Source organism: Henckelia pumila, chromosome 3 (genome assembly GCF_033568475.1).
Source record: "Henckelia pumila isolate YLH828 chromosome 3, ASM3356847v2, whole genome shotgun sequence".
In the NCBI taxonomy this organism is placed as follows: domain Eukaryota; kingdom Viridiplantae; phylum Streptophyta; class Magnoliopsida; order Lamiales; family Gesneriaceae; genus Henckelia; species Henckelia pumila.
This window is the reverse complement of record NC_133122.1, coordinates 83,443,323-83,456,390: the sequence shown is the minus strand read 5'-3', so window position 1 is coordinate 83,456,390 and position 13,068 is coordinate 83,443,323. Positions and strand designations below refer to the sequence as shown.

The 13,068-nt window shown below is 36.2% G+C and overlaps 1 protein-coding gene across 1 annotated transcript; it reads right to left on the bottom strand.

Annotated features, from left to right (window-relative positions):
* Nucleotides 1-1,585: 1,585 nt before the first annotated feature.
* LOC140887758 (calcium-dependent protein kinase 26-like) lies at nucleotides 1,586-4,593 on the bottom strand. The gene is made up of 7 exons (XM_073295212.1): nucleotides 3,296-4,593; nucleotides 3,033-3,176; nucleotides 2,734-2,886; nucleotides 2,526-2,641; nucleotides 2,274-2,441; nucleotides 1,945-2,169; nucleotides 1,586-1,846 (listed from the first exon to the last, which is right to left on the bottom strand). Exons 1-7 carry the CDS (start codon nucleotides 4,173-4,175, stop codon nucleotides 1,724-1,726), a joined length of 1,809 nt encoding a protein of 602 aa, XP_073151313.1. The 5' UTR covers nucleotides 4,176-4,593; the 3' UTR covers nucleotides 1,586-1,723.
* Between the last annotated feature and the right edge of the window lie 8,475 nt (nucleotides 4,594-13,068).

The following is a 13,068-nucleotide window of genomic DNA, read 5'->3' as shown; positions in this document are numbered from 1 at the left end:
TGTAGAGTTATATTTGATGCGTGGAAAGTGAAAAATATTTTCTCAAGCATATTTCCATTTCCATAATTACATGTTCACAAAATTTCAATTGTGAGACTATTCGATACACCGCAGAATTATAATCACTGACTTTTTTAAAGTCTTGGAATCTTAACGTATTCTATTCATCTCGGGCGGTCGGAAGTATAACATCCCTTATATGCTCAAATCTTTCCCTCAATCCTTTTTATAAAACCATTGGGTTTTTTTCTGTGAGATACTCATATTTCAATCCTTCATCAAGATGTCGGCGTAAAAAAATAATAGCCTTTGTTTTATCTTGTGAGGATGATATATTATTTTCTTTGATGGTTTCACTTAGACCCAATGACTCAAGATGCATTTCTACATAAAGAGTCCATGACATATAATTTTTCCCGGTAATATTGAGCGCAACGAATTCAATCTTTGCCAAATTTGACATGGTGGTACTAGAAAAATAACAATGCATTTTATTAGTTAATTTCATTAATATGACAATAAAAAATAATGGAAAAACGATGAGTTCAAGAATGTTTAAAAATAGAGAAAAGATACGTGGTGAGTATTCCCGATGAATACAAAACTTGTGAGCATGATAACTATAATAGCTATAAAAAAATAGCATTAAAATGTCATCATCTTCTTCTTCGAAAAATCGAGGAGAAATAATTTTGGGAGAAAGAGTGAATTTTGGTGTGATTGAAATGTGTTTGAGTGATCATATTTATAAGGCAAAAACTAGCCATTTATTATCATTTGTGACCGTTGGGAGTAAGAAAAAAATTTATGATAATCATGTGATGCATATAATAATAATCATAATTAAATAATTATGTATATCATATCACATTATTCTAATGAGGTGTCATAGACTCCTTTTATATAAAATTGTGAAATTATACAAATATGGTTAGTGTATATACACACAATAAAATATATATCATATCACGTTAATATAAGGTCGGTGTCGTAGACATTCTTTATATAATAACATGAAATTATATATTAATATAGTTTGTATATATGCATAATAGATATATATCATACCACGTTATTATAAGATCGGTGTCATAGACATCCTTTTATATAATAATATGAAATGATATATTAATATAGTTAGTATATATACATAATAGATATATATATCATATCACGTAATTATAAGGTCGGTGTAATAGACATCCTTTTATTTAATAACATGAAATTATATATTAATATATATACATAGTAAAAATATATAAACAGTAAAATAAATATTCTTACTTGATGAATATTTTTGTCTTTTCTTTGTGCTTTGAATATTTGGAAATTTTAGAGAACCTTCGAGCGATCGTGCTGATAACGTGTTATGAAAAAGTAAAAATTTATGGTAAAAATTAAAAACTCCAAAACTCAAAATATATCAAACTCTACACTTTATAAAATATTCTCTCTTAAATTGTGATTTTTTACACAAATGGAGAGACCTATTTATAGATCTTATTTGGAGATTAGTCCAAAAATTAATACATCATCTACATCATCACACACTAATTTTTTAACATTCAACATTCAATAATAATAATAATAATAATAATAATAATATATTTTCAACGTATCAAATATTATTTGGCATTTTTATGTAACAGTGTTGGTGATCTTTGTATGAATAAAAAGAATACAGAACGCAGAAATTAATAACAATGACAATAATGTCTTCATATCAGTACACAGGCAATGCCTCCCTGAATCCGATGTTAAAACTGCTCGGAAACCTCTTCTTGTCAAAATCCGTGTTCCCTTTGTGCATCATACTCACAAACTCGTTGTAATCTATCTGCCCATCCTGCAAAAAATGGCAACAGTCTGTGATTATAATTACCATAATCAAGACTTCCTATAATATTTATCGAGTAAATTTTAAATGATATGGTAGGTTCTTACGTTATTCTGATCAGCTTCTTGGATCATTTCTTCCAAGTGCGCATCTTCTATCCCAAATTGTTGACAAGCTATTTGAAGCTCATCTTGTGTTATATATCCACTCCCATCTTTATCAAAGAAGGAAAATGCTATGAATAAATGATCTTCTTTGTAAATCTTGTTCAAATGCAATGTTGCAGCTATGAATTCTCCATACTCAATTGTACCATTATTGTCTACATCTGCCTGTAAACATTCCAAGAAAAAGATTATCATTAGGCTTCTTTATCGTATGGATCTTAGTTTGCAGCTACCACCTCGGATATAATTAGGCAATACACAATACTCACAGCTTTCATCAGATTGTGTATCTCGGGCTCATTAAGGTTTGCCCCGAATCGTTTTAATCCAGCCTTGAGTTCTTCAAAAGTAATGTATCCACTGTTATCCGTGTCGATCATTTTGAACATTTCTCTCAGACCCGCAATTTCTTCTTCAGACAAACTTTCTGCAATCACCTGTTGAAGGGGAAAAAGCAGTTTCAAGGTTTGTTCAATGTTAAGATTGACTTTTTCCTATGATTAAAGGGATCATTAATGTACCCTGAGAGCCATTTTCTTGAGTTTGTTCATGGCTGAAAACTGCGTTAGTCGACTCAAAACCGCAGAATCAAGAGGCTTATCTGGAGCCACTCCCTTAACCTGCACCCAAGGATGACCTGCAGGAGAAAACAGTTCTAGTCATGATGTTTCTCGAAACTTTTGTGTGCTAGAGATCAATGGAAGTGTTAGATTCGATATTGGAACATACATAGGACTTGATGAGCCGTTAACCGTCTCTTTGGATCCCTTACAAGCATTTTCTTGACTAGATCCTTTGCACCGTCGGAGATTTTTGGCCAAGGATCTGATGAGAAGTCAATATCGCCACGTAAAACTTCTTCGAAGATTTCTTGTTCAGTTTCTGTATTAAACGGAAAGTAGACATGAGAATAAAGAAAATGAATATAGGGAGCAATAATTTTTCATGCTGTCAATAACTTTTGATATAATAGTGAGAAGTAAAAGCTTAATATAACATGAAAGTGAAAAGAATGTTGCAAATCTTACCGCCCCAAAATGGAGGCACACCACAGAGTAGAATATAGAGTACAACACCAGCACTCCACACGTCCGCCTCGGGTCCATAACGCTTACAAAGCACCTCTGGCGCAACATAGTAAGGGCTCCCAACAACGTCCGTGAATATTTCTCCTGTCAAGTTCAAAACTTATAGTTAGATAATGTTGGGATGAAATTTGTGAAAATTTATTCTCAACTTCCTAAAAATGCAAGTTTTGCCGTCCAAAAAGCCTAATAAAATGGAAATATACCTGGCTTAAAAAACACAGACAACCCAAAGTCTATGGTCTTTATAGGCGAATCCTCGTCCTCGTTCACAAATAGGAAATTTTCGGGCTTAAGGTCTCGATGCATCACTCCCAAAGAATGGCAAGCTTCTATAACACCAACTATAGTCCTGGTAAGCTCAGCAGCCTTTTTCTCCGAGTAATGCCCCCGATTAACGATTCTGTCGAAAAGCTCGCCTCCTCCGCACAATTCCATCACAACATGAACCGCAACAGAATCCTCGTAGGCCCCTTTGATCGAAATAACATTCGGGTCACCGGATAAATGGTGCATAATCTCAATTTCTCTTCTCACGTCATCAACGTCATCCATAGTCAATAGCTTCCTCTTGGCAATGGATTTACAAGCGTATTCCTTTCCAGTTTTCTTCTCAACGCAAAGAAAAGTTGTCCCATATTGCCCATGTCCGAGTTCCCGACCCAAATTGTAGTACTCCTTCAAGTGCCCTGTCTTGGTTTTAAGCACAGAATCCACTTGAAGACCTACACTCATGTTTCTATTCAAACTCTTGGGTTTTATGGGCTGGGAGGGATCTACCTTGTTGGGGTTTTCCTTGACAATCATGATCACTTGCTCGGGTTTCACTTGAGCAGATTTAATTACATCTTTCTTGATCGTTTCCTCCTCCCATGTTCCGAGTTCCCGAGGTTGTTTCCTACCTCCTTTCACGAAGATATCTTCCAATTCTATCTTGATCAATTCAGGGGGCTTATTTTTGACAGAATTGGGAGCTTCATCGCTCAGGGCAATCATTTCTGGTGATTTAGACCACCATAATGAACGTGAAACTGTGTAGAAGAAACCATCCTCGTCAATCTTCCCATGGACACAATTGTTTCCCATTGTTTTTCTCCCCCAGAAAAAAATCCTAGTACTGGAATCCAATCATCAGCACAATAAGAAACAGACAGAGCCAGAAATCAAGAAAATCAAACTTGAGTTACTCCAAAATTAACAACGGTAATAGAGAAAGTGAAACAATACACACTCAGAAATGGGAAAACTATAAACACCAAAAAGTTCCGGTCTTTAACCGCAAAAACGTGAAAACACAAAACCTCGAGGAAAAACAAATTGGAAAAGTACAAAATGGAGAAATCTTCAATGGATCGAAAACCCAGATGGAGAAATATTTATATAAAAAAGAAAAAGCGTGCGTTGAATGCGAGGAGTCAATCGGAGCAATGAATTAGCATTCAAATGAGAAGGATAAATGAAGAAGTAAGGAAAGCGAGGATTTGAGAATGGAAATAGTGCGGCTGTTGCGTATGGGTTTACTAAGTCACTCTGTATTGTATTTGTATATATAAAGATTTCATACGTGTAAACGCGTGTGTGAACTGTGAGTGATAGAGAGAGGTTGGTGACGGGTATTCTTGTTAAAGAGTATGGAATGTTCGTAAAGTATGAAATAATAATAAAAATAAAAATAAATAAATAATAAAAAAGGAGGAAAATTTTTGGAAAAACTAAGAAATAGTTGGTTTGCTTTCATGCTGCTATTAATTTCAAAGTATCGAAAAATATATGTAATTAAAAATAATATTTTTGACACAAAATATAATTTTTTATTATGAGTTTGGTCGATCAGATATTTATATCATTAAATTGACTTGTGAAACAATCTCATAAAAATTTTGTGTTAATTCAAATATTTTGTGATAGCTCGAACAAAATATTTATTATGTATCTCGGCTTTAAAAATAAGTGTCATATCATAAAGATGGGTACGATAAGTATGTATAGTGTTGATATTTGATACACCATTGCTCATATTAAGGGTGTAAAAAATGACACAATTCGTCAACTCTACTCTAATCGACCTGAAAAATATCAGGTTAAGGTTTGGGGTTTTTGGGTTCGAGTTGAATTGGGTTAGACCCGAAAGCTAACTCGAAAAAATTATTTGAGTTCGAGTCAACACAGGTTGACTCGATATTACCCGAAACTTTTTATTATTATTATTTTTGTAAAAAATTAAGAAAGATTTAATACATTTTTATATATTATATGTTTGAAAAAAAATTTATTGTATGTTGATATATTGGGCTTTCATAATTTAATGTTTATTTTGTATAATTTTGATTTTTTAAAATATTTTTTTTTTATATTTTAATAAATTAGAATTTCAAAATTAAATTATATATCAGTTTAGATTTTGTTATTATATATTTAAATTACATATTACTAATATTATGTCATTTGAATTTTTATTTAATTATTTTATTAAAAAAACTAAAAATTCAGGTTGGTTTGGGTTAGACGGGTTGGGGTCGGTCAGGTCGGGTCGGGATAAGAAATTTTTCTGTAATATATTACGCCAACCTAACCCAAACTCACTCGAATTGACACCCCTAGCTCATAGTCATATATATATATATATATATATATATATATTCATATCTCTCTAAATTTTGAGATTTGTTTAAAAACCACCCAAATTTTGAGATTTGTCTAAAAGCCCACCCAAATTTTGGATATAAATAGTCGGGTTATGGTGATTCTTTTCCTTTTATTTTAGATAGTGTTTCCATAACATTCCATTTTTCCTCCTTATCCTTCAATATTCTTGCTAATTTAAGTTTTTGTTTAGTAGCAATAATTATCTTTAGTGGGTAATTAAACTATTGTATAGTTTAAAATATTTATTTATATGATTAACATAATCTATAATTTTTAATAAAATAGCAAACTATCGGTCCTATAGTTTCAGAACCCTCGATGGGAAAACTCCCAATGTCAATGTTTGTTCATGATTTTCAAGCGAGATTGGAACATTTGAAATGGTTGATTATTTATAAATTAGTGTAAAATGGTTTTGTATTGCGGATAAAGTTTCTGAAATAGTCTTTGTTTGAACACATAAATAAAAAAAATTGTGAGTGTAAATGAGTCTGCAAATTATTTTTTAATGACAATTAATAAATGTAAGACTCCAACAATTATCGGCAGACGGCGGCCGGCAGGAGCCCTGGCGATACTATCTGTAAGTGTCACTAACTATACTATACATAGACTGGGATACCTAATATATATATAATCCATTAACTATAACAATACAACAAATTTTAGAATATTATATGCATGCACACAAAAACACACACTATATATATATATATATATATATATATATATATATATATATATATATATATATATATATATATTAACTATAACAATACAACAAATTTTAGAATATTATATGCATGCACACAAAAACACACACTATATATATATATATATATATATATATATATATATATATATATATATATATATATATATCGAGTCTTAAGAGACAAGTTGTGCACATAAATAAAACATTGTTTTTCAAAAACACAATTACGCGAATAAACAAAAACTTTGTAAAATATGTTGAAAACAGAAACTCATATTAGAAAATTTGAGTCAATTTTGTATTTTTTTTATTTTTATGTCAGAAGTATTATTTTACAATGAGATATAGATCGGGTTGACTCATTTCACGTGTATATATCCGTAAAATCGTTTCAAATGAGATGTACTCTATGTGAAATAAAATGAATCACACACATAATTATCGAATGAAATTGTGTAATTGAACTTGAATCACCAACATATTTTAAATTAGTAATAATTGTTTATTATGTCAGGATATCTAGCTATCCCAAAATAGGAAGAAAGCATTTCTACAATCCAAATGCTTCACTATTAATGATGGTATTCTAATTCACATCCATTATTCTTCTAAAAGTGTGTATAAAATGTTAGAAATGAGATTGGAAAAATCACTCATTATATTATCTATAACTTATAACTCATCTGATATCAATATCTCATGTTCAGGATGAGATATCAACTTCGAATTTCAATTATAACAAAATACCTCCTTCTCTAACTCAAAAATAAAAATAAAAGTGTAAATCTATTGCATTCATATGTGTGATCGATTGTAAATTATATTTTCACACTTGTCTTCCTTTTAAAATGTGGAGTTGATGGGGGAGAGATATGGAGGTGAAGAAACCAATCCTTAAAATACTGAGATAATCACTCTACATGGAAAAAAAACATTTGAATTATTTGTGTTTGGTTAGATCTTATAGACGACCAATCAACCCACAACACCTGGAGCAGAGCCATGGCTATGGCGCTCACAGTGAAGAACAAATTAGGATTTGTCGATTGCACTATTCGACAACCACATCCAGATGATTTACTGTTTGGATCATCCTGGATGCGATGCAATAGTATGGTTATATCGTGGATATTAAACACATAAGTGATAGTTTGATGTACTGTAGTGACCCGCACCGTGATCACCTAATAATCAGAAACTTAGGCATGCAATTAAATAATAGTTAATCAAAATCAGAGATATACTACGGAAACTCAAACTCAATAAATAAATTAATACCAGTAAGGTAAAATGTAACACCCGGTATTTTTAATTACATAAATCCGCCTGCATAATTAGGATATTTAATTATTTAAATTTATGATTTATGGGTTAAATAACTATGTGAATTAGTTATGCATGATTTAATTTATTTTTTAAGCATTTAACCCATAATTAGTGATTTTTATGATTTGTAGTATTTTTATTATTTAATCGCGTAGACGGGACCGTGGACGAACGAGATGACGACTTTCCACCCAAATTATTTTATGAGCCTTTTTAGAGCCCAAAAATATTATTTTGAGTTTTATTATCTCAAAAATTTTTAGTATTTAATTTTATATAATTTTAGGAGTCCTTTTTATCCAAAATTAGCCAAGATAATGACTTTTAATCACTTTTAAAAATCCCCTAAATTTTAATTTCGGGATTTTTAATAATGTTTCAGATTTTTAAATATTTCTTTTAGAGTTTTGGTTAAGTTATATTTTATATATATTTAATATCCTTAATTATATATTTATTTACCCTATTTTCTTATAAACCAAAACTCAAAACCTAATCTACCCCAAACCCCTTAGCCGATCATTCACCCATCAGCCGCCATTCCCCTCCATGTTCATCTTCTCCACCTAGCAAGCCAAGGAAGAACACCATAGCCACACTTTTGAAGGACCAAAGCTCGTTGTCGTCGCCCCGTCGTCCCGGAAACGTCCTACGTGCGTGCTAAATCGATTTCTACGGTGAAAGGCATGATTTCTTCTCGATTTTTCTTTATCATATCAGTATATATTACGTAGGCTACGGTAGACATCGAAATCCTTCCAATATTTTTCAGAAAATGGTTGAAGCTTGTTCTTGACATGCATATTCATGGCTCACGTATTCTTTCTTGTTATTGGATCGCATGGTTTGGTTCAAGGCTGAGGGTTCGGTCAGGAGGGGTCCTTGGGTGCCTAGGGATCGAACCTTGGTCAGGTTGCAGGCTGGATGAAGGCTAGCCGATCGAGCCTTGACTTGGAAGGGCTGGGGGTGCAGTTTAGGGTTAGGTGGAAGGTTGGTTCGGGTTCGAGCTAGGGGTCCTGGCTGGGGCCGAGCCTGGTTGGGTTGGGACCGCCCAGATGTGGGCTACATATGGGCGGCGGGGCTCTGGCCAGGAGCGGCTGGAGCCGGCCAGCAGCAGGCCGTGAGTACCTGCTGCTCTCGGCCGAGAGAGATTCAAGAGGGGGGAGTCGGGTTTGGGGTTTCAGGTGGCTTCCGGGTCGGGTCAGGGGTCCGGGTCGGGTCAGTAAGTAAGTGGGTCGGGTTAAGTGGGTCCGGGTCCGGGTTTGGTGGGCCGGGCTCGAGTCTTTTTATTTTTAAAACATTTTAAGAATTATTGGGTTTTTGAGTCAATTAAATTAAAATAAAATTATTTGGACTCCCAAATAAGTTTATTTGGATTTTTAAAATTTTAATTAAGTTAGTCCATAATTTTTATGGGCTTTTGGGCCCATAAAAGTTAATGGGCCAGTCTTTGGGTTTTTGGGCCCAATGGGCCAGTTTAAGTGTTATTGGGCTTAGTGTAATTTTAATGGGCTTAATTAATTTAATTGGGCTTAAAGTTTAAGATATTGGGCTTAAGTACGTTAATGGGCCAGATTTAAGTTAATGGGCTTGAGTGTAGGGCCAGCAGTCCAGAACCATCCATGAGAAAATTGCATGTGTCCTGATTATATATTTAATTATTTTTATGCATTTAAGTTATTTTAAAATTTATATGTTAGTAAGAAAATTAAATTAAATATATATGAAGGACACACAATTTATTTAAGTACATGCATTCATGAAATCAATTTTTATGCTATGATTGAATTTCTAAGGTTGAGCAAATAAAATATTTTAGGTGGAAATTGAAGTAGTGTGACCATTTATGTATGGGCAGTTTCTGCCATTTATGTATGGGCAGTTTTCTGCCATTTATGTATGGGTGGTTCGCCACCAGCCTCGTACGATGGTTTCTTAGACTGATCAGTCGCACTATGGGTCACACTTACGGATAGGACCATTCGATGCTAAGAAAATAAATGCTCAACAACTCAAGTATGTATGTTATGTATTATGTATTTATGTTTATTTAAGTAAGTTATGTTATGAAATTTTAAGCATGCTCATTCATGTATATGTATGTATTAGTATTAAATTGTTTTAAATTATTTTGAACCCTTGTTAGTATGCATGTTGGGCCTCTAGGCTCACTACACTGATATGGTGCAGGTGAGTACGTAGAGGAGCAGGTTACTCCTACCGGTGGTGAGGACGTATGAGCAGCGCTGCAGTAGCCCCGTGACCGTGACAGCTTCTGAGTCACCGTGCATGATGTCATGTGAAACATTTTATTATATTTTTAGGGGTTGAGGTTTATGGGAATATTTTATTAGATGTTTTAGTGCATGCACATATTTTAATTATTTTATTTATGCAGTATATTTTTAATTCTAGGGTTGACTCAGATGTTTAATTATTTTAAAGAATGCATTTTTCTAAAGTATTTAATTGTTTATTTATTTAGTCATGTATTTATTTTAAATATTTTATCCTGTGCATATATGTATGGGCATATATGTACATATTTTATCTAGTTGTAATAAAAAAAAAAAAAAAAATTTTCCGCATATTTATTTATTATAGAGTTAGGGTCGTTTCAGTTGGTATCAGAGCACGGTTCTTGGAGGGGTCACTACTGCTTTGCGAGCTCAGAAATCCACGCTACCGGTCTGTAAGTTTTAAATGTTTATAGTATGATTAAATTTCTATAATTTAAGTTAGCCTTAAATTTTAAACACTTAGTTATGCAAGGCGATTTACGTAAATAAATATGTGGTGGTGCAGAATGCCTCCCAGACAGGTGAATCGACGTGGGAGACCTCCACCTCCACCGCCACCTCAGCAGCACCCCATGACAGCACTGGAGCAGGCCAGTGCCACGATGATGGCGGGTATTACTGCCTTGCTGGAGCAGCAGGCTGCCCGTCCCAGACTGTCCCACGAGGAGGACGTCGCAGAGAGGTTCCAGAAGAAGGGGCCTAAGGAGTTTGTGGGAACCACCGATCCGTTGGTGGCTGAGGGATGGATTCGCTCTCTTGAGTCCATCTTCGACTATATGGGGATCACAGACGCCGACAGGGTGAGCTGTGCTACGTACATGATGCGAGGCGATGCAGCCCTTTGGTGGGAGGGTGCAGTTAGAGGGGTCCATTTACCTACACTGACGTGGGCTGAGTTCAGGCGTATCTTCTACGCCAAGTACTTCACTGAGGATGTGTGCAGTCGCATGATCCGGGAGTTCATGAGTCTCCGTCAGGGGGACAGGTCTGTTGTGGAGTACGTGAGCCAGTTTGAGAGGGGCTGTCACTTTGTGCCCATGATTGCTGATAGTCCGCAGGAGAAGCTGCGGCAGTTTGTGGAGGGCCTGAAGGCTGAGATCAGGCATGACGTACGTATGGCAGACGTCTTTACATATGAGTCTGCAGTCAGCAGGGCCTTGCGTTCCGAGGAGGGACGGAGGGAGATACAGAGAGAGCAGCAGGGTAAGAGGCAGTTTGTGCAGACAGGGTATCAGCGACCATCTTCGCAGCCACCTGCGAAGAAACAGTCTACAGGGCCATCTAAGGGCCCGAATCAGCAGAGGCCTCAGGGGAAGCCACAGCAGCAGACTAGGGGCGGGGCCCCTACTCCAGGGAGATATCCAGTGTGTCCGAAGTGCCAGAAGATGCATTCCGGGCAGTGTCTATTGGGAGCAGGAGTCTGCTATCGTTGCAAGGAGCCAGGGCATCAGATTGCCAACTGCCCGAAGAGGCAGAATGTCAGTGGGCGAGTTTATGTGATGCAGGCTGAGGAGGCAGACCCAGATACCTCCTTGATCACCGGTATACCTAACCCCTAGAACTTTTTCAATTCTTTGCTTTTGTTTAATTGCGATTATAACTGAATGCCTGTTACATGAGTTTAATTATCAGCATGCTAGAATAAGAATTTGGTTTCTTTGTGATTAGAATTAAGGATTTTAGTGTTTTAACCTTGGGAGCATAGTGGTATGAATTGTTGGGAATCTTCTGCGTGCAGGGAGAATTCTAGTTGGAGGCAACTCCACGTTTGCGTCGCTAGATTCAGGAGCCACGCATTCGTTTATCTCCCGAGATTTTATCAGACGGATAGGCATTTCACCGGAGGTTGTAGAAAGTGGTTACGATGTTACCATGCCATCCGGTCAGATTATCACTACCACTAGTGTCATCAGGGATCTGGCATTGGAGTTGCAGGGACACTCCATTCGAGCAGATCTAGTGGTTCTTCCATTGAATGGGTTTGACTTGATTTTGGGTATGGACTGGCTATCAGTTAATGGAGCTTCGATTGATTTCCGACGTAGGACAGTGTCAGTGAAGCCAGCGAGAGGTGAGATGTTTACTTTCTTTGCATCTCAGTCTAGCAGTATTCCTCAGATGATATCACTTGTTCGTGCGAGGAAACTGTTGCGCAATGGATGTCAGGGTTTTCTTGCTAGTGTGGTCACTACCTCAGACGTTTCTAGCAGATCTTTATCAGATATAGAGGTGGTACGTGACTATCCAGATGTTTTTCCTGACGATGTTGAAGGAGTTCCACCAGTGAGAGAGGTGGAGTTCAGTATTGAGTTGTTGCCGGATACTGTGCCTATCTCTAAGGCACCGTATCGACTTGCTCCTACAGAGATGAGAGAGTTGAAGGAGCAGATTCAGGAGCTGTTGGAGAAGGGCTTTGTTCGTCCTAGCTTTTCTCCATGGGGAGCTCCAGTGTTGTTTGTGAAGAAGAAGGACGGCAGCATGAGATTGTGCATTGACTACCGAGAGCTCAACAGAGTCCACAGTGAAGAATAAGTATCCGCTACCGAGGATAGAGGATTTATTCGATCAGTTGCAGGGAGCTTCGGTATTCTCCAAGATCGATCTGCGATCTGGTTACCATCAGCTGAGAGTCAGAGATTCAGACGTGTCTAAGACTGCCTTTAGGACAACGATATGGACACTATGAGTTCTTGGTGATGCCCTTTGGGTTGACCAATGCTCCAGCAGTTTTTATGGATCTCATGCATCGTGTCTTCCAGCCGTATCTAGATCAGTTTGTCATTGTATTCATTGATGACATATTGATCTACTCGAGGAGCATTGAGGAGCATACACAGCATTTGCATACAGCCTTGCAGACTTTGAGAGAGCATCGACTGTTTGCAAAGTTCAGTAAGTGTGAGTTTTGGTTGGAGCAGGTGGCGTTTCTAGGCCACATTATTTCTAGGGATGGGATTGCAGTGGATCAGTCCAAGGTGCAGGCAGTGAGGGA

Bases quoted from the DNA above. Each gene is read 5' to 3' on its own strand.
- LOC140887758 (XM_073295212.1), bottom strand. From the start codon at position 4,175: ATGGGAAACAATTGTGTCCATGGGAAGATTGACGAGGATGGTTTCTTC. The intron at 2,642-2,733 runs GTATGTTCCAAT...TTTCTCCTGCAG, and splicing joins AACGGCTCATCAAGTCCTAT to GTCATCCTTGGGTGCAGGTT. The intron at 2,170-2,273 runs GTGAGTATTGTG...GAATGTTTACAG, and splicing joins TACACAATCTGATGAAAGCT to GCAGATGTAGACAATAATGG.